The 21,502-nt window shown below is 45.9% G+C and overlaps 1 protein-coding gene across 2 annotated transcripts in view; it reads right to left on the bottom strand.

The window, feature by feature from the left end:
* Positions 1–825: 825 nt before the first annotated feature.
* The window catches only part of man2a2 (mannosidase, alpha, class 2A, member 2), a 36,318-nt gene continuing 15,641 nt past the window's right edge, over positions 826–21,502 (bottom strand). Inside the window, exons 10-23 of one of the 2 annotated variants that reach the window (XM_038784086.1) lie at positions 21,116–21,298; positions 20,427–20,541; positions 19,471–19,538; positions 19,206–19,371; positions 17,239–17,475; positions 16,715–16,837; positions 15,828–15,942; positions 11,810–11,943; positions 9,798–9,939; positions 8,561–8,694; positions 7,335–7,415; positions 5,709–5,903; positions 4,321–4,431; positions 826–3,249 (exon numbers count right to left, since the gene is read on the bottom strand). In XM_038784086.1, the coding sequence (XP_038640014.1) occupies positions 3,100–3,249; positions 4,321–4,431; positions 5,709–5,903; positions 7,335–7,415; positions 8,561–8,694; positions 9,798–9,939; positions 11,810–11,943; positions 15,828–15,942; positions 16,715–16,837; positions 17,239–17,475; positions 19,206–19,371; positions 19,471–19,538; positions 20,427–20,541; positions 21,116–21,298 (1,954 nt within the window). In that variant the 3' untranslated portion in view covers positions 826–3,099. The remainder of the gene's footprint in view (positions 3,250–4,320; positions 4,432–5,708; positions 5,904–7,334; positions 7,416–8,560; positions 8,695–9,797; positions 9,940–11,809; positions 11,944–15,827; positions 15,943–16,714; positions 16,838–17,238; positions 17,476–19,205; positions 19,372–19,470; positions 19,539–20,426; positions 20,542–21,115; positions 21,299–21,502) is intronic. The other variant, XM_038784087.1, reaches the window with a different exon arrangement.

The raw sequence follows: 21,502 nt of genomic DNA, 5'->3' as shown, positions 1-21,502 counted from the left end.
GGACGGCACAGTGGTTAGCACAGCTGTCACACAGCACCAGGGAACTGGGTTCAATTCCCGCCTCGGGTGACTGTCTTTGTGGAGTTTGTACGTTCTCCCCGTGTCTGCGTGGGTTCCCTCCGGGGTGCTCACCGCGGTTTCCTTTCACAGTCCAAAGATGTGCAGGTTAGGGGGATTGGCCATGCTAAGTTGTCCCTAGTGTCCAAAAGGTTAGGTGGGTCTACTAGGTTAATGGGGATAGGTTGGGGGATCTTTCGGTGGGTCGGTGCAAACTCGATGGGCCGGGTGGTGGTCTTCTGCAGTGTAGGTTTTCTATGATTCTATTCAGGATGGAGCTCAGGCCCTTCCTTCTGTGTGGCAAAAACTAGAGGGAAAAATAAAACTGGTGTAAACAACTGTGCAAGGGCGGCACGGTGATTAGCACTGCTGCCTCAGGGTGCTGACGACCCGGGTTCGATCCCGGCTCTGGGTCACCGCATGGGTCTCACCCCCACAACCCAAAGATGTGTAGGGTAGGTGGATTGGGTACTTTAAATAAATTTTTAAAATCTATGCAAAAGGAAGTGTTAACGTTTCAGGTCAAAAAGAAATTTATGGAAACGGCATTAGCATCTCAGGTAACGTCTCATCAGAATTTGAAACATCACCTGTTCATCTCTCCATTGAAGCTGCCCGTCCAGCTGACTATTCCCAGCATTTTCTGATTTTGTGACAGATTTCTGACACCTGTAGTAATTCGCTTTTGTTACTCAAGCTGCTGCTCACAGTTTCTCCAAACCCACATACGTGCACACAGAACAGAAGCTCAACAGTTCACAACACGGGTCTGGTTTCTGTAATATTTTATTTGATGAATTGTTGAGTGTAGAATTTACAGTAACTGTGTTTTTCTTCCCCCACCCCAGCTCACACCTCCAGAACTGATGCTCTGATATCAGACAATTGGTTACTCTCCAAATCCAGGCAACGCTGTAAGCTGCGGAGACACACTGGGTCTGGTGCCGTCAGGATCAGAGAGCTTTTACAAATAAAGAACAGTTGAACCTGATGGATAGGAGGCGGGGTATGGAGGGAACATGTACCATTAAATCTAGTTAAATACAGTTTTGGATTTCTATAAAATAAACCCCCAGAAACTAAGGATGTCACAATAGGAACTGGCAAAAGCAAGCATTCTGCCACTGCTTATGTATCTAGTGCTTGGCATGATGATAACACACTAGTCAATAACACTTGTATGCCACTCTTAATTCATACCTACATGCTGCACCATCACAGCCCTGCACACCCATTCCTTCCCCCAGTGCTGTACAGTTCAATATGTTTCCCCCACACATTGCCTGGTTGGGAAGGGGAGTCGAAGGCTGTCTTGCTGGAATTCCACCACAATTCAAGTAGGCAAGTGAAAATTGTACACACCCACTGTTAAACTTAAACTGAAATCCCATCTGAAAGACTGGTTGTGATCAGTACACTGGCCAGGCTTTTGATTCACGTTACTGGATTCAATTCAATAAAAACATTCGAGTTTCGCTTTGACACTGATATTTTACTCAAGAATATGATAAATTTACCAGTTAAACTGTTTAACTTGACTACAGCAGTTTCAATTTCAGGCCCAATTATTCCAGGATTTCCCCCAAACTTTCCAGATGCGAATTTCCTAATTTTATCCCAGTTATCCAGAAGTTCCACTGATGCCGTTAACATGCCTTTTAAAGATAAACCAAGTGATTAACCCCAGTGCAATTAACTTCCCTATTTTATTTTTTAAAATGGTAAACCTTCAGAAATGCCACATGGTCATTGTTTCTGTCGATTTCAAGGGTACCGCACAGGTCGTGTTAGATGAATGTGATCACAGTGCGTCGGACTAAGAGCTCTTAATGGACAAAACTGGACATAGAAATGTTGCAAATGCACAGTGGCCTTTAGGGATGCTTCTTCAGATGAAGAACTTTAGGTAGAGTTGGCATAAACTTCCCAGAACGCTGACCTGTTATTTCCTCAATCTGACCCACTTGAGCATTTACCGCATTTTCCGATTTTTTAAACCTCTAATCAGGTTTCTGCAGATCTGCATTGCGATGCAAATATTGTGACATCCCCGCTTCCAAGCGACCCTTCCCACCACTAGGTTTGGAACACGCAGCAAACTACAGATTATTGCACAAATGCCCTAAGAGATGTGTATGAATGGATCCAGGGGTGTTCAACCGTCCTGGTACAGTCGGTTCAGTCACGGTTAGGGAGACAAGTCCTGAAAGAATTTCAAAACTAAACATCAACTTCCCACCTCGCACTGACTCCGAGAAATTTACACAAAATGCACCAGACAGCGACGGCCCCTAGTTAATGTAGAGTTTAGGTTCAGTCGCTGTTACACCCACCTGCAACAGAAAAAAATACTTCGACAAGACTACACCCACCCCCCCCCCCTCCTTCCCACTTTCAAGCGTTAAGATTCTTCATTGAGAAATTCATTGCCAGCTTTTCTGAAATGTTTAGGAACGCACTAACCACTATCAGTCAGATCAGAATACTGGTTTCCTTTGCCTGTTCAGCTTGGTTCACAGGCTCGGCCACTGAATGATTTTGAATGCGCAGACTGCTTCAACGCCTGCGCACACAGTGTTACATTCACACTCGTCTCCGTCCTTTCAAATCGGTTTTTGCATCATGTTCAAAGCCCTCTTCCTTTGGATCCCATGGAGTCAATTTCCTTGCTTTTTAGCTTATGAATTGACAATGAAATCAGGGCAGCTTATAAAATTGATAAATTCGCATACATTGTAGTGGTATATGCACAAACTTGTACCTAGAGCATCATTTTTTCCTTTTAAAAGTGCGTTGCTCAGGGCGGCATTGCCGTGCTTTCGCTGCACAGGCAATCTGAGGTCCACGAATTACAAACTCAGACTCTATTAGCCTTTCCGTCAGTTCCACATCTTGCAGCACCGACCATGCCTGCCCCACCCCCTCACCTCCCCACCCCACCCTCTGGGGTTTTGGATTGATGAGCCAACAGTTCCTGTTGTCAACTCGTTGCTATCTCACAACTCCTAGCTCCCAAGGTAGGAACAGCTGTTGGGAATTAATTCAAACCAGCCGGATGCGGAACGTGGAAATCTCCATCGGCCTCATGGAGACGAGGCTGCTGTTGAAGGGCTCAGTGGGATACAGGAGGGACAAAGACATCGGCTGCACGCTCCGGATATCCAGACCCTGAAACAGACCCTCCAATGATAACTGGAACAGAAAGAGAAGGGCCACATTAGGTTGCAATCAGCATTGTCTTCAAGTCAGACAGAATCATTTGATTTACAAAATGTTGCTAAGGTTTGGCAAGTTGCACATCAGGTATTTAAAAAAGAAAGCTCTCTTTTCTGATTGTACCAGCTCATCAATCACCCTCCACCTTCACGTACAGGCTTACACGCGCACACGAATGCTCAGGCAGAACAGCCCAATCCTGTACTTAGCTGAAATCCGTACATGTGCATTTTCAGGTCGAGGCACTGACAGACGCTCAGAAGCAGGGACCTCTGACCGATCAGTTTGTTTCTCTTTCCAGGCTCCAGCACCGTACCAGGGCTTCTCCTGGTCTATACGAGGCAGAGCCACAAGAGGCCACGCAGCTCGAAGTGAGTTACTGGGAGAACCCACATCACAGAATACTACAGTGCAGAAGAGGCCCTTCGGCCCATTGAATCTGCACCGGCGCACGAAAGACCCTGACCTCCCCACCGAATCCCACTTGCCAGCACTCAGCCCATGGCCTTGAATGTTTTGGCAACATTTCCCATGTGAACCAAATACAAAAATAGGCTGCACAACCTCAGTTTTTAAATGGAGGCATCACAATCATACAAACAGGAAATTGTACCATACTGCTTCTTCAAGATTCACCTATTTAGACAACATGGCACATGGTAGTATATGGGTACGGGCGCATAGGCCAAAGGTTTTGGACAAGAGCTGCAGAGGGAATGTGAAGAACATTTTTTCTTTCAATGCAGCCTGTGGTATTGATCTGAAATTCACCGACAGGAGGGTGGTGGAAGCAACCACCATTGATTATTTCAAAAGAATGGACACTGAAGGACGTTAACCTGCAGGACTACGGGGATTGAGGAAGGGACTGGGACTGACTGTGGTGCTCTAGAGAGAGCCAGCATCGACTTGATGGACTGAATGGCCTCCGGTGCAATAAATGACTATGAACAGCCTTATTCACCTTGACAAACCCAGGTCAAAAAAAACCCAAAAAAACATCTAGTTAGTTCAAGCTCAGTGTCTAGATCTTCCTGCGTTTCATACTTTTCCTTGGGTAGTTGTACAGTTGAAGCCCAGGGTCTTGGCCTCCAGCCCACAGTCAAACCCTTTTCGATGAAGAATTAAAGCCATCTCCAGCCCAGGGGCCGATACCACCTGCAGTGTAAAACGAGAGAGAGCATCATTCAGGCAGCGGAGTTGCATTTCAATAGAGAACACGCAGCTATCCAGTCCATAATAACGACAATGATTCAGTTCCACTGGTGAAGGAAACTATCACTGCTGAAAGGAATTAGCTGGAGCCAGGTCAGAGAACACTCGCCCATATCTCCAAGGTTTGGCACAGAACGTGACTCGACTGTACCACAGTAAAAAGCTTCAGCTAAAGCTTCACACTCAGTGCCTGTTGACATGCATGTGGTTTAGACAATGGTGGCAGGCTGCATGTCTACATTTTACAGCAAATGGTGTTAACTCACCCTGTCCCCTGCTCAACAAGGATCAAACAGGGAACAGTGGCTTAGTGGTTATGCTAGGGGACAAGTACACCAGAGATCTGGAATAAAGATCCAGAGACATGAATTCAAATCCCACTGTGGCAACTGGGAACTTAAACTCAAGTTACTGAATAAATCTGGAGTAAAACGTAACCATTTGGCTGCCGTATTGTTATTAAAAACTCAGCTGGCTTGTTCTAGGAGAGGAAATCTGTTGCCTTTACCCGGTCTGGCCCGACTCCAGACTCTCAATTTTGTGGTTGACTTTTAATTACCCTCAAATAGCCACACAGTTAAGGACAATTAGGGATGGGCAATAAGTACACCCCTTGCCAAAGGTGCCCAGATCCCCTGAACTAACATTTGAAGTGTCGATGGTAGCCATGATGTGGAGGTGCCGGCGTTGGACTGGGGTGGGCACAGTAAGAAGTCTTCCAACACCAGGTTAAAGTCCAACAGATTTGTTTCAAACACGAGCTTTCGGAGCGCTGCTCCTTCCTCAGGAAAGCTAGTGTTTGAAACAAACCTGTTGGACTTTAACCTGGTGTTGTAAGACTTCTTACTGTGCTAACATTTGAAGACTGACCTGTCAAGTTGTCAAAGAATAAATTATTTAATTATCCTGGGTGAGAGCTGGGAAGGTTTGCTAAGATGCTTTGGGTTTGAGGCAGCTTCCAGGGGACAAGGAACGCTTCAAGGAGCAAGCAATCTTCCTGTGGCAGACACGGGAATGTCCTTCAGGAGGGCAGGGCACCTGTGGCCAGGCTGTGACCCAGAAAGCTGGTCTGCCATCAGGTGGGATTCTTTCCACTTGATTTCGGGTAACTCTGCACACCAATGGCCTGATGGGCAGGGCAGGAAGTGTGCATCGTATTGTACAAGTGAAATTAGCCCAGCAATGAAGACGTGCGTTGCTGCCCCGCTAAAACAACTCACCTCAGACTGAAGAGTTCTCATGTTCAGCATGTGGAAGTCACAGGGGATAGGGGTCGAAAGTGGATGCCAGGTTCTGATGGGCGGAACATTCTGCGGCCGGGGGGTAACCGGCATCGCCAGGACATCATGGCTTAAGTGCATCGAGGTGATGTGACTGAGCAGAGAGGGAAAGCTCACCGGCCGACTGTCCTGCACCTGCAGCAATGGAGATAAAAGCTCAGTCTGTTGTGGGTCACACGGTTCACTCAGTCAGGCACGGTGAATCTGAGCAATGTAGCACCTCTGAACCCTCTCCGACCAGACGTCCTCCCCCACCCCAGACCCCATAACTCCTCAGAGTCCCACACTGATGAGTTAACAGTCCCAGGGAGGAACAGCCTAGGTTTTAAAGACTGGATTGGCTGAAGTGATGGGACACAATATAGGGCATAGTTTGGACACTCAAACGTGTTCACAGTTAAGTGCTGAAAGATTATTAGATGGGGCCATCATAGTCAGGTCTGATCTCGTCTTCACTTAACGTCCACACACCGTGCCCAATGGATAGGGTCCGGGAGCAGAGGCCCTGGCAGATGTTGCTCCCTTTCTTCAGCACAGGAGAGCAAAAAGCTTAACTCCAGTGCGCCAAGCTGAGTTTAGCTAACGCAGCAACAGAGCACCATTCTGGTCTCAAGTTGTCTCAGAGCCGAGTTGGTCACTGGGGATTGTAGCCACTGACTGAACCATCAGGGGGAGCTAATAGATCAGCTTTTGATCAAAACAAAAATACCCGAGCAGACAACTAGCCAGTTCCAACTATAGAGAATGGAGGGTTTACTGGGCTGGAACTTTCCTGCAAGCAGGGCACAGTCAAACAGAAACAAGATGATGATATGGTATGGATTCGGAATGACTACTGGTCTCTAGAAGCTTCCTCAGCATTTAATAAGGAGGTGTGTCATCCCTGGTCAATGAAGCATGAAACAGGAATTCTGTGACTCTCGCACTTCCTTACATGGAGCACAGATGTATCATCTCAGTAAAGGTTTTGTATTGTTACTGACCTACCCTAAACCAACCCTCCGAGAAAACCCTCACAACAAGGCCGAAAGACACATGGGCAGCAGGTTCTAGGGAGCGTCAGAGGTGGGCTAGAAGCAGGTTGCATTTGAACAACACTTACACACAGCTCGAGAGTCACAAATATTGTAGTGAGGGCGTTATTTTGTCAGCCTCGTTCCTCCCCCGCTGAATGGCTCATTATCGGGGTACAGTTCCAGGGCCCGCAGCAGTCTCTGGTCAGGTGGTCAGTCTCAAGGTGGGGGCACTCATCCAGATCAGACAACCTCACCAGTCTTATACACACACACACAAACTTACACTCTCATACACACTTACACTCTCACACACACCCCTTTCAGAAAGGCTCACAGCAATCAGGGACCGGAACTCTGGCTGATTTCCCTTCCCAGCCCAGGCAAGCAATTGGTTGGCGAGTGAAACAATACAGGTTACAGAGCTTCCAGACAGACATACAGACAAACAGCTACAGGCTACATTTCACTGCGGCTATGACTCATAGCACAGAGGTGGTCAAAGTTAATTTACAGATTACACTTTGACCCAGCCCCCTCTCTAACAGGTTACCTCATGGGTGCTGGTCCTGGAAAAGATGGAGGCTGCAAGTGTCTGTAACATGGAGTGCAGCCTTGATAGAAAGCCAATGTGCTGAAGAGGAGCAATGGGAATGAAGAACACGATGAACATGAAGGAATGCAGTACAGCAAACGGGCAAGTACAGCCATTCACATCCCACAGACATGGAATTAATTATATGTGCACTTGGGCACACATACACAGAGACACACAGTCACACACACCCATCACTACATAGACGACAGACATGGTGGAGTGGTTGGAATTTGTGTCTAATTCCAGGTTCCCAATTCCAGATCTTCTGTCAGCTAAGCTTGGGAGCACAGACACAACACTGCACCCAACATTTCTACTTATGCTGTCTCCAACCGTAACCTGGTTCCAGTATTCCAAAAACCGCAGAACTCCTGGCCTCCCTTAGACTTCAGCCTAGAGTCCAGACTCCAGGCAAATGTCTGAGTGACAGGGCAAAATACACTAGTACCCTCCCAACTAAGTTACTGGTCTCACGACAGTTATAGAAAATATGCTGCTTTATCTTACATACTATTTCAACTGATCCAGATGCATTCGCACTATCCTGGATTCTAACACTTCCTTAGTTGCACAGTAATCTAGGAGTCACAAAGGGAGCAGTTTAAATGCAAGTTTTTCCTTCTTTCTATTGCAAGACGTACAAAGGAAGTCAGACACCAGTGTAATCCCCCCCCCAACCTGCGACTTATTCCCTAAATTGGGAATTGGTGGCCAGGAAGGCGAGCGAGACTGGACGAATGAACTCCGGATAATCGGCACAATTCTTTCCTTCCTCATTCACAGCCCCACACCCTCACCTCCTCGACCGGAGCTGTTGTTTCTTGCTGAGGTACAGTTCACCTGGCCACCTCAGCCCTCTGGAGTCGCTCAGGGGCCAGGCTGGCTATTAGCTGCAGGGAAACAGCATATCGGTGTCCAATCCTGTTGGCACCTGCAATACACACTTTCCAGAAGGAACCATGGCCACAGGAGGGAGGACCCAGTTTATAATCCCCCCCCACCCCACAGAGTGAGATCAGTTACTTCTGCCCAGACAGGGGTCAAACCCAAGCGGAAGGAGCAAGCAGCACATCCAATGGGTGCCTTTAATCACGGAGAGAAATCACTCTTTAAATTTACAGGTCGACACTCCCCAACAACAGATCATATACCAAGAAATGGGTTTAAAAACGATTAAATACTTTGTTTGATGTTGCCCTCTTCTCCAGCAAGATACGGAATCTGTTGCAGGTCACTTTATTGTCCTTCAGCCCTTGTCCCAAGCCCCGGTTATCATCCTGCATTAGACGGCGATCCAGAATAACCTCTAATTGACCTGGCAGCAAAAGAAACAGAAATATATTCAGTCTTTAACAGAAGTCAGATAACTTTTGGCGAAGTTGGAGTGCCTCATTTTTGTTGTTGCAATTTTAATTCCCCCTCAGGGAAATCTTCCCAATCTCTCCTCAAAACAATTCTAGGGATTAATCTGGTGAACCGCGATTGTACTCCCTCTATGGCAAGTATATCCTTCCTTAGATAGAGACACCAAAATTGTACACAATACTCCAAGTGACGCCTCACATACACTCTATACAATTACAGCAAGACATTGTTACTCTGACACTCATATTTCCTCGCGACGAAGGTCAACATGCTATTAGCCTTTCTAATTGCTCGCTGCACCTGGAGGCTAGCTTTTAGTGAGTCATGGACAAGGAGGACTCCCAGGTTCCTTTGGACACCAACACTTCCCAAACCCTCACCTTTTAAGAAATACTCTGTCTTTCTGTTTTTTCTACTAAAGTGAGTAACTTCACTTATTCACATTCAAGGTCTGTGCAAAACCTCTTGAAGCCCCCTTGTATCCTCCTCACAACTCGCACTCCCACCTAGTTTTGCAACAGGAGCACATTTGATATTATTACATTTGATCCCGATATCCAAATCACGTATATAGATTGTGAAGAGCTGCAGCCCCAGCACTAATCCTTGTGCTACCGCCCCCCCCCCCCCCCCCCCCCCCAGTAACAGCCTGGCACCCTGGGAATGATCCGTTTATTCCTACTCTCTACTTTCCGTCGGCTAACCAATTGTCGATCCATACAAGTAAACTTCCCCAATCCCGTGCGCTCTAATTTTATTTACTAACTTCCTGTGTGGAACCTTATCAAAAGCCGTCTGAAAATCCAAATACACCACATCCACTGGTAACGCTTTATGGATGATGTGCTTAACGTCCTCAAAAAAAAACTCCCAACAGGTTTGTCAAACATGACTTCCCTTTCATAAATCAATGTCGACTCTGCCCAATTCTACGATTCTTTTCTTAACGTCCAGTTATCAGATCCGTTACAATGGATTCTAACATTCCCTACTACTGACATCAAACTACCGGGTCTGTAGTTCTCCATTCTCCCGCCCAGAGAGGTCGCTTACCACTGTGAATGCTCGACACACCCAGCGATTGTGCAGTGTGTAGTGTCAGGCGGAAAAGATCATCCTGAATGTAGGCCATGGCTGACATCGGGTAGAAGTTGGCCTGAAGTGGCAGTTTCTGAAAATATTTTCTAGGTTGAATCTATGGAAAATAATTTAAAAGATACAGAACATTTGAACAATCCACAGTGCTGCATGAAGATTGCCTCATTTAAAAACTCCAGCACATTTTCCAAGATTAAATACCATCCATTCTTAACCTCATACGAACCTACCTCCTACTCCAACAGATATTATTTTGATCCTAATTCCACCCCCCCCCCCCCCAAATAATTCAAGTGGTTTCCATTCCCAATGTGCAGCCAGGGATAACCAAACAGTTAGTCCACCACGTCAGCACGGCGGCCGGTGTCTGGTGGCCGGCACATCTTTGGGTTGCGAGGGTGAGACCCACGCAGACACGGGGAGAATGTGCAAACTCCACACGGACAGTGACCTGGTGCTGCGAGGCAGCAGTGCTAACCACGGGATAGATTTAACGATTATATTAAACATGTGTCGATATTAAAATCTTGCATTAATGTGCATTATAAATAACACCAACGATATTTATAATGAGAAGTATCTATGTGAACCTGTCACGCTGCATTTACACACACTAATCAAAGTGCTGCAGTGCCACCACTGTCAGGAGGGTGTAATTACAGGGCATCAAGTTTACTTCAGCAATTCCCAAGTTTACATCACCAATTTCCATTACAAATGTGGACTGGGGAAGAAAACCGAACAAGCTTAATAAAAGAATAAAAACAAAAAATGCTGGATAAACTCAGCAAGTCTGGCAGCATCTGTGGAGAGATGGACCGACCAGACCTGTAAACTCCCTAACAATTATCTCCCATCCTCCAGCACTGCTTCACCCAAACACCGGGGGCCAGGATTCTCCATCCTTCAACTGGCCAATGGGTTTCCCATTGTGGACACCCCCCAAGCCATAGGGAAATCCGCAGGCGTGAGAGTGCTGCCAGCGAAACAGAGGATCCCGCCGGCGGAGAATCCAGCCCCATATCGAAGGAAGGACACGTGTTCCTTGGAAGCAGTACTGCCAAGGTTCATTAGATTGGTTCCTGGATGAGAATGTTGTCCAATGAGAGGTCGAGTAAATTCAATCTATATTCTCTCAAGTTTAAAAGAATGGGGGCAAATCACACTGGATATACAAGATACTGAAGGGGCTTCACAGCGTAGACAGAAAGGTTGTTTCTGCTGCTTGAAGAATCTAGAATATGGCAGCACAGCCTCAGGATAAGGGGTAAATTATTTAGGACCAAGATGAGGAGAAGTTTGCTTATTTAAGATCGTGAATTGTAGGAATTCTCCCCCACAGAGGAGTGTGGATGCTCCATCGTTGACTGTGCCCAAGGTGGAGATAGACAAATTCTTAATTTCTCAGGAAATCAAGAGGTAGGGGGAGCGGGCAGGGAAGCGGAATTAAAGCAGAAGATTAACCACAATCACATTAATGGCAGAGAAAAATCAAGGGAGCATGTGATCTGCTCGTTGCTTTTTCTTATGCTTTTGTTGATCTTGACCCGACGAGAAATCCACTGGAAAATAACGAATATACTTGAATTGATGTAATACCATGTAGCAATGTCTTAACGAATAATTAGGGAGGTGTTATACAAACACACAATGGCCAAACAGCAGCACGGTGAGCAAATAGTTCAACTTTTTTTAGTATTATCGGTCGCTTGCTGGTGAGGGCAGCAGGAGACTTTCCTGCTCTTGTGCAATAATGTAAGAGGATTGTTATCAGAATGAGGCAGGTGGGACCTCAGTCCCACCCTCTCAAGGTGACTGCACTGCAGTGTCAGCCTAGAGTCAAGTTCAAGGCTTTTCCTTTCGAACATTACCCTCTCTTTGTATCCCCTCCCACCCACTCCACTCAGCATCTCAGGGGAGTGGAGGGAATCTGCGTGCCTCTGGGAAGTGATTTTAGACCAAGTTACCTGAAACCCGTTCAAATCGGTGAAAAATGTGTCTCCACTTTCAATATCGGTGGACAGCCTCATCGCCAACTCCCGGTTGATCTGGTCGTGAATGTCAACAACAATGGAAACATCCAACGAAAGCCCCTCAACTCCTGTCAGCACACAGGCAGATTATCACCAAGTCACATTAAACAGAGCATGTTAGTAAACATTCACTGGAATCATTCTCTTATCTTTGACTTCATTGTAATAGCACCTGACATCAGTTAACGCAGCACAGAACCGGGCAGGGCCTGCTGGTCTGGATGAGTCAGTATCAGATCAGATATCTCATTTACCAGCCAAGGGAGGGGGATGAAAGTTAGTGAGACCACTTGCAAACCAACAAGGCCTTTTTCTGAAAACAGGCTACTTAACTCAGTTCTCTGGTCGGCACGGTAGCACACGTGGCTAGTACCGTGGCTTCACAGTGCCAGGATCCCGGGTTCGATTCCCCGCTGGGTCACTATCTGTGCGGAGTCGGCACGTTCTCCCCGTGTCTGCGTGGGTTTCCTCCGGGTGCTCCGGTTTCCTCCCACAGTCCAAAGACATGCAGATTAGGTGGATTGGTCATGATAAATTGCCCTTAAGTGTCCAAAAAGGTTAGGAGGGGTTATTGGGTTATGGGGATAGGGTGGAAGTGAGGGCTTAAGTGGGTCGGTGCAGATTCGATGGGCCGAATGGCCTCCTTCTGCACTATCTTCTATGTATCCACCCAAGTTGACATTCAATGGTCAACATGTCAAAAACACCTGATCATAAAGCAACAAATCAAACTGTCCTGTTCTGGGGTAGGTGGAAAGTCTTTACCTATTCCACACTGACAGCACTGGTAGTGGATCTTCACAGTAAAGTTAATAGCCTGCCATGGCTGACAGCCGTACATCATTGGTGCTCTATAATGTGCATAATTCCCACCTCGCGATGGCAACAAAGGCACTAAAACCACCCCCTCCTGCACCTTGTCACTATCCAGTGATACTTTCAGGAAGGGCTGCAGGTACATGTCTAAGTTAGTAGCGATCAAGCCATGCAGTGATGGGAATGCAAGTGTTTGAAGTTGTGGTACTGAACTTACAAACCAGAATCGTGAAACTAAAATAAAAAAAATGACCATGAATGATGCCAGCTTGAATTTAAAATCCATTTGTTCTTCAAGGGAATTTTCTGCTCCAGCCAGGATGGTCTGTACAAGATGTCAGACAAATTGCGACATAGCTGAGCTAGCTATTAATAATAATCTTTATTAGTGTCACAAGCAGGCTTACATTAACACTGCAATGAAGTTACTGTGAAAATCCCCTAGTCACCACATTCCGGCGCCTGTTCGGGTACACGGAGGAAGAATTCAGAATGTCCAATTCACCTAACAGCACATCTTTCGGGACTTGTAGGAGGAAACCGGAGCATCCGGAGGAAATCCACGTAGACACGGGGAGAACGTGCAGACTCCGCACAGACAGTGATCCAAGCCGGGAATCGAACCCAGATCCCTGGCGCTGTGAAGCAATGGTGCTAACCACTGTGCTGCTGTCAGCGGCTAGCACCATTGACAGTAACCATTCACAATAAATGCTGGATTAAGCATCATGCACATCAAAAAAATGTACATTATACATACATATAGGTGACAGCTTCAAGAGAGGTGGTGTCAAATCAAAGTGGGGATTGGGTTGGTTTATTGTCACACGTACCGAGGTACAGTGAAAAGTATTGTTCTGCGTACAGTCCAGACAGATCATTCCGTACATGAAAAGAAAATACATAATAGGGCAAACATTTTTAAAAATAAATTTAGAGTACCCAATTATTTTTTCCAATTAAGGGACAATTTAGCATGGTTAATCCACCTAACCTGCACATCTTTGGGTTGTGGGGGTGAAACCCACGCAAACACGGGGAGAATGTGTAAACTCCACACAGACAGTGACCCAGGGCCGGGTTTCAAACCCGGATCCTCAGCGCCGTAGGCAGCAATGCTAACCACTGCGCCACCGTGCTGCCCCATAATAGGGCAAACATAAAATACACAATGTAAATACATAAATACAGACACCGGGTGAAGCATACGGTGTGTAGTACTACTCAGTAGAGAAGATGTTTAAAGAGATCAGGTCAGTCCATAAGAGGGTTGTTTTAGAGTCTGGTAACAGTGGGGTAGGAGCTGTTTTTGAATCTGTGCATGTTCTCAGACCTTTGTATCTCCTGCACGATGGAAGAGGTTGGAAGAGTGAGTAAGCCGGGTGGGGAGTCTTTGATTATGCTGCCCGCTTTCCCCAGGCAGGGAGGGAGATAAATAAAAGTAACAGATACAGTATGTAACGGCCAGGTTTAAATATGCACCAACTTAATGGAAGGCTGAGTATTGTCTGAAACAATTGCTATATTGACCAATAAGATCCACAGGATACCGATTACAATGCAAGACGCTTTAGCACATGTGCGTTGTCAAACCTTTGGGACAAAAGGTTTTTGTTGCTGGATTAGTTTCACCTCAGTCTCCCAAATCCCTGGACCCACTTTCTTCATCTCATCATCCCCAATATGTTGAGGTTCGTCACTCCATCTCCTATCAGACTCATTCTTTCCAACAACAGGATTACAGGATTCCCTCCGTCTACGGTTTCTCAGATAAACTACAGGTTTTAACGGTAGAGGTTGACATTACCTAACCAGCTTCTTGATTTGCCTTTATATACTTATCTATATTTGTTACGAGGGGTAGTTTAACAGCAGCCCTTGAGAACAGGATCCAAGCTGATTGGTGAAGCTGAAACCAAGACACAGAACTTGTTTTTACTGAGATTTTAGTCCTCACTCGAGCTAGTGTGCCAGCTATCACCCATTGTATGTGCTTGAAAACAATTAACAACCATCACCTGTCTCTCTGACGCTTAATGTAACTGACAAGACATTAACACCCCTCTCACCTACACACACCAAGCCTAGTCCAGGATGCAAGCACATAACCCAGGCAGACACTTCAACTCTACACAGCCGCAGACAGTGTCACTCAGATGAGGCTTTAAGGCTCCATTTGGGTTAGATATGGAAGATGCCACAGCACTACTGAAAAAACAAAGAATTCTCAAGGTGTTCTGGCCAATATTCCTCCCTTAACCAATACCTTGCAAATTGGCATTGATGCTTCCCCACAAAGTAACACTGACTGTAATTTGGTGGCTGGATAATGCACCATCTCCAAAGGACGACGTGCCTGAAAGTACAGCACTTCTTTATTACTTCACTGCAGTTTGTGCTCGGGTTCCTGGGAGTGGGGCTCAAACGCACAACCATCTGAATTAAGGAAAATGCTATCCCAGCCATGGATGACTCAGATTTACGAGCAGACGATGCATAACTGGCAAGCTGACTGAGCTCAGTGCAACAATCTCACTTCATCACCGACGAGAAGCAATTCACACTCATACAGCACCATCACAACTCCAAGTACTTTACACCCTATTAATTACTTTTGAATTGCAGCCACTGTTGTTTTGTTAATGTCCAAACTGCAACTCTAATAATTCTTTAATTATTGAAAGTGTAGAACTCAGCAAGAATCTCAGCATGTCGCCACATATCAAACAGAGAAGGGCGATGTGAGCCTGCTATTGGTTATCTGAATCAGTACACAGCCCTGACTGTAGACTCTCAGCTATGTTCCAAGTCCACCCTTGCTAACTCTGCTGTGCATGGACACATCTGCTTTCAATCCGGAACCTCAGATTGTCCACAACGGATCTCTGCACGCAGCCACTGTTGCTCCAAGTCTAGCCGACTGAGTTTCTACCACTCCTCTCACAGCTCTATTGGTGCAGACGCAGCCCCGCCAACCCTACATTTGGAAATTCCCTTCTAGAATTCCCTTTTGCCTTGGTACCACACCCTCTCCTCCAGAGTCTAATGGACAGCACAGTCAGTCATCTCCTGATTGGTGTCTACAGTTCTTCCCCCAAACTCACCCCAGGCCAAGAGAGAAAAAAGCTACTGTTACCTGGCAAATTGTAGAGGCGAACGATCTGATGGAAGTGTTGATAGAAACTAACAACTTCAGAGAACAACGGACCTTTGGTGACACGGGTGATCGCAGCCTGTTTGGAAATGTAGGCCTGTAAACGGATAAACATGTGCGGCCACTTAGCGGAACAAATGAGGTAAAGTATGAACCCATTTCAATAACCTTTGCATTATTCTCCATCTCTATACAGTATTGTCCAGGTTAAGGATTAGCATAGAGCTGTATCATCCCCCTTTCAAAAATGGAGACAAACATTCATACTCTCCTTCCAGCACTTGACAGAAAGTGAGGGGGGGGGCCTATTCAACTGAGGGACAACCCAGCCGGTGCACACATTTCATTGCTCCAGCAGACGGCAATAAGATTGCTGGCCTCTAACCCAGGCCGCTGTTGAGCCCAGCAAGGTCACAGTAGAGTGTGGGAGGAACCTTGCGGTTTATATGCTCCAGAAACCCACAAAATGCTGCGCAGGAATTCCAAAGCCCACGAGTGACTCAATAACACACACACACATACATACATACACACACAAACACAAACATTTTATATTTCAATTTGCTGGTTTTTAAAAGATGGGAGGGAAGGATTATGAGTTTACTTTTCCACAATTCTACAACCACTGTGGGTCTGTTAAGCAAACATAACAATTGTGTGACTGTTCACCTACTAGCACTTTTGTGGTAAATGCTTCCTGCAATGATGGCAACATTCTGCTTTGGGCAGTGTTGCCTAGGCATCAGGATAGGGGATTTTCTGGAGTGTGCCAACACGTACGAGGTAACTCCCCCAACATGTGCACAAAATCCTCCGCTCCCACCCCACCCCCAGAAGAGTTTGAAAGCTGCCGTTATAAAGCTCCATACTTTAGCTTCGCCGTCAGGCAGGAAGAGATACGCCCCACTCTTATCCTTAAATGGTCGTGTCCCGTACCACACAAACTCCATCTGCACCTTCTGCTTCGCCTGGTTGTCTTTGCGCTTGATGCTCTGTCGGAGCAAAACAGGGAAACAAATAAACTTTTGTGGCACATTTTACCGAAATGCGCACAAGAGTTCCAAATGCAAAATTACAATATATATATATAGAAGGTTCTAATCTACTCCACTCGAGCCTTCTGCAACTTGCTCATGCGTAGACCTGTTACCTCCTATTTTTCAGCTACTTTTTAAACATAAGTCAGACTATATTAGTCAAATTAATATAACTTTTGGATGCAGGAAATAATAAAGCTTGCACCATAGGCTGCCAGTTTCTTAATTCAAGTAAAGGTGACAACATTTACAAAGTTTACTAACTCTACAAAGATATCTGAATAAAAGGGGGACATGTACACAACTAGGTGGACTGTTCCTGAGCAACTTGTGACAGTGGTATTCAGCATTCCTACCTCCATTAATCCTGTCACTCCATTAAACCACACTTGCATGTGCTGATTTTCGATGAAGAAATCATCAGTCGAGGACTCCAGGATCTTTACGCTAAATGGCTTCTTCTTACTCACAGTCACGTCTCTGCTGCGCAGGTAGATGGCCACGTTGGATTTCACCGAGGCACGGTAGTTAAACGATTCAGTCAGCTGGAACACAGCAAGTCCCAGGGCAGAGAGTCGGGAGACAAAGGAGATCTGTGGTGAAAGAGAGAACGGAAACGATAGCAGGGACTGGAGAAAGAAAAATCATGTTATATTGAACAAAGGGAGTATATTCATCATCCTCGTGTGGAAGTGGTGTCACTAAATTATTTAGCGTATTGGTATTAGGTCATGTTCAATGAGCAGGAAGAGAAAGATAGGAATATACAAGGCATACATCAACATTGGCTTCAGAACAAATATCACCATTGACAGGCAGTGAGCTTGCATTTTTATAAAGTACTATGTTCTCAGCACATCCCAAAATACACCACAGTAAAGTAATTGTTTCTGCTGCATAATGTTGGCAATTAGCACACGGCAAGGCTCCACAAACACTAGAAATGACTGGAGAGATATTCAGTTTATAGTATTGGTTGATGGATGAATATTGGATCAGAGCTCCGGGAGAACTTCCTCCTCTTCTGTCACTAAGGCCCCGAGTAGGTAGAGTGCGTTCCAGTTGAAGGGTTTCCTTGACAATATAATGCGTCAAACTAAATTACATACCCAAACCTTAAAGTGAGTTTGGAAATCACAGCTTTGACTTAAGTGGAAGAGTGGCCAAGTGGACACAACCAAAATTTCTTCATCCTCGTACCAATGCAAACGTAATATTTCTCAAACTCAAGTTTGGGAGGGGCAGAATCAGGCCCAAGAGAACACAGTGTGAACATTTCACAGACCGACTATCACACTTTACTGAACCAGCAAGTGCAAAAATCTGTCCTGGTCCACCCATGTCGACACAACGATGAAGAAAGCACAAGAGCTTTCTCAAGAAACAAAGGAAATTTGGCATGTCCACATTGACTCTTACCAACTTTTACAGGTGAACCATAGAAAGCATCCTGTCTGGCTGCATCACAGCCTGGTATGGCAACTGCTTGGCCCAAGACCTTAAGAAACTACAGAGAGTCATGATCACCGCCCAGTCCATCACACAAACCTGCCTCCCATCCATTGATTCTCTGCCTACACCTCCCGCTACCCTGGGAAAGAGGGCAGCATAATCAAAGACCTCTCCCACTCGGCTTATTCACTCTTCCAACTTCTTGCACGGACAGGAGATACAAAAGTCTGAGAACACGCACCAACAGATTCAAAAACACAGTTACCAGACTCCTGAACGACCCTCTTATGGACTGAACTGATCTTCACACATCTTCTCTACAGAGTAGTACTACACTCCGTATGCTTCACCTGATGCCTGTGTCTATGTATTTACAGTGTGTATTTTATGTCAGCCCTATGTATTTCCTTTTCATGTACGGAATGGTCTGATCATAGAATTTACAGAGCAGAAGGAGGCCATTCGGCCCATCGAGTCTGCACCGGCTCCTGGAAAGAGCACCCTACCCAAGGCCCACACCTCCACCCTATCCCCATAACCCAGCAACCCCACGGACAATTTTGGACACTAAGGGCAATCTAACACGGCCAATCCACCTAACCTGCACATCTTTGGACTGTGGGAGGAAACCGGAGCACCCGGAGGAAACCCACACACACACGGGAGAGGATGTGCAGACTCCGCACAGACAGTGACCCAAGCCGGAATCGAACCTGTGACCCTGGAGCTGTGAAGCAGTTGTGCTATCCACAATGCTACCGTGCTATCTGTCTGAGCTGCACACAGAACAATACTTTTCACTGTACCCCGGTACACGTGACAATAAACAAATCCAATCCAATTCACGCCAGCCCAACATTCTCTTCAGTACCTGGTATATGTCGGTTACCATATCTGTCGGCGATTTCCACACAGCACTGATCTGCGTTGGCAGACTGCTTCCATCGGTTAGTGTAACCGTGACCTGGGGTGAGGTAGCGAGAACAGAAATCACACAGGGACGTTCTTGCTCAATGGGATTGAACACAACCACGTATCTGGGAAAACAACATGGAAGGTGCTTCAAAAATGCAAGTTTGCATACAAATACAAGTTCACACTTGCTTAATTATTGTAAAAAAAAAAAATAGTTATACCTGGGAAGAGACTCCAATTTTATCACCACTTTCTCTGGTAATGCATCATGATTTTGACGTTTGTCATCCTGAAATTAAAATCAAGAGGTTATAATTCATAAAGAGTATGGCTAACACATTATCTGGTTATATGAAAAATGAAAATCGCTTATTGTCACGAGTAGGCTTCAATGAAGTTACTGTGAAAAGCCCCTAGTCGCCACATTCTGGCGCCTGTGCGGGGAGGCTGGTACGGGAATCGAACCGTGATGCTGGCCTGTCTTGGTCTGCTTTAAAAGCCAGCGATTTGGCCCAGTGTGCTAAACCAGCCCTTTGTGATATCGTACTTGTATACCGTGGCAGACTTCAGGTCACATACCAGGAACATGTGCCACTTCCTCCTGTCTGCACACTACTGCAGACCCAGGCTCCAGGCCACTAGCCTCTGAATGGAAGCCTATTGATAGCGTGCACACAAGAGGGCTGGGTTCTTTGTCGCATGTATTGACGAGTTTCAAAGTCATCTGGACCAATTTACATTATTTCTGAATCCGACACGGATTTCTGGGCACTGTACTCAGCCTGGGAATAGATAAAATAATGGCTGACAGATAGATTCCCCCAGCTCACTTTTGTATTTAGAAATAAGTGCTCGCCTTCACCATTCAGCCCATCAAGGTTGCTCCGAACCTCTGAAAGAACACCCTACACAAGCCCACTCCCCAGCCCCATCTCCGTCACCCTGTAACCCACATCTAACCGTTGGGCATGAAGGGGCAATTTATCATGGCCATTCCACCTAGCCTGCACATCTTTGGACTGTGGGAGGAAACTGGAGCACCCGAAGGAAACCCACGCAGACACAGGGAGAACGTGCAAGCTTCACAAGGTCAGAATCGAACCTGGGTTTCTGGTGCTGTGAGGCAGCAGTGCTAACCACAATTATCATATTTAATAAATATCAGAAATTACTTTACCATCTGCAGAAAAAGTGATGACTGGTCATATCTGTAGTTGTTCTTGTCCCGGAGTACTAAAAAGTGAGCCGCATTAATTATCACTCGTTTCAAGTTCATGAGGGAGTGGAAGAGTCTGAAAGAACAAAAAAAAGCCTCGTGTTCAAACAGTACGCAACACTGCCCCAGAAATCCCTGTGTTTATACAATCTCCCACTACATCCCCTACCATCGAAAGCCGAGCGTTTAGACAGCTTCTCAATGTGTCACTCAAGGGCCCCAATGTTTAGCATGAGGAGCATGAACTTTATCTAAAACCCTCTGCGCTTACTTGGCAGCTTCACACTGTTTCGGTGGTCTTCATAAACCAGACCGACTATTTCAGAGTTCAGCAACAGAAACATGTGAATGTTGAAAATAAACGCAAAAATCAAAGCAGCAGAATTTATTCTTTCGCTAAGGAATGGATGTGACATTCTATAAAAGTAAAATGCATTCATTTTAAACTCTACTCTCCATTCATCTCACAGTTAGGGGTCCCGAAGCTTCAGCTTTTGAAAACTGCCCTTGTTCTATGCCAGACCAGTAACTCAATTTCTATTGATTTTTTTGAAGGACAGTGATACCCTGGGTTCAAATAACGATAATGATCTGACATTACACCAATTGGCATTTTATTTCAGTCCACAGAAGCTCACGGCAGCACGTACCGGATCCCATAGTCGACGACCACCACTTCCTTTGAGGTGCCGGTGATAGCATCGTGGTGCTGGAACAAGCCGACGTTCCGGCGAGCTTCTGTTAGCGAGCTATAATCGGAAATCGGGTATTTGCTGTCTGCACTGGAGCGTCGGACATGATTCAGCGCCAGGCTGTAGAGGATCTCAGCTGCTCTGCAATAAAATGACAAGATTTTTACAGAATCCCAGCGATGGTCATTTAATGTAAATACCACGGCACACGAGCTGATCTCAGCACTTTACAGAATTCAGCTCATTGTATTTGTGCCAGCTCTGGGAGTTTAACCCCAATAACATATACTGTCCTCACATTACCCTCTGTACTCTACTTTTATCATGCTAAAGGTCACCTGCCTA

The sequence above is a fragment of the Scyliorhinus canicula genome, chromosome 24, assembly GCF_902713615.1.
Source record: "Scyliorhinus canicula chromosome 24, sScyCan1.1, whole genome shotgun sequence".
NCBI classification, from domain to species: domain Eukaryota; kingdom Metazoa; phylum Chordata; class Chondrichthyes; order Carcharhiniformes; family Scyliorhinidae; genus Scyliorhinus; species Scyliorhinus canicula.
This window is presented reverse-complemented; position numbering and strand designations above follow the sequence as displayed.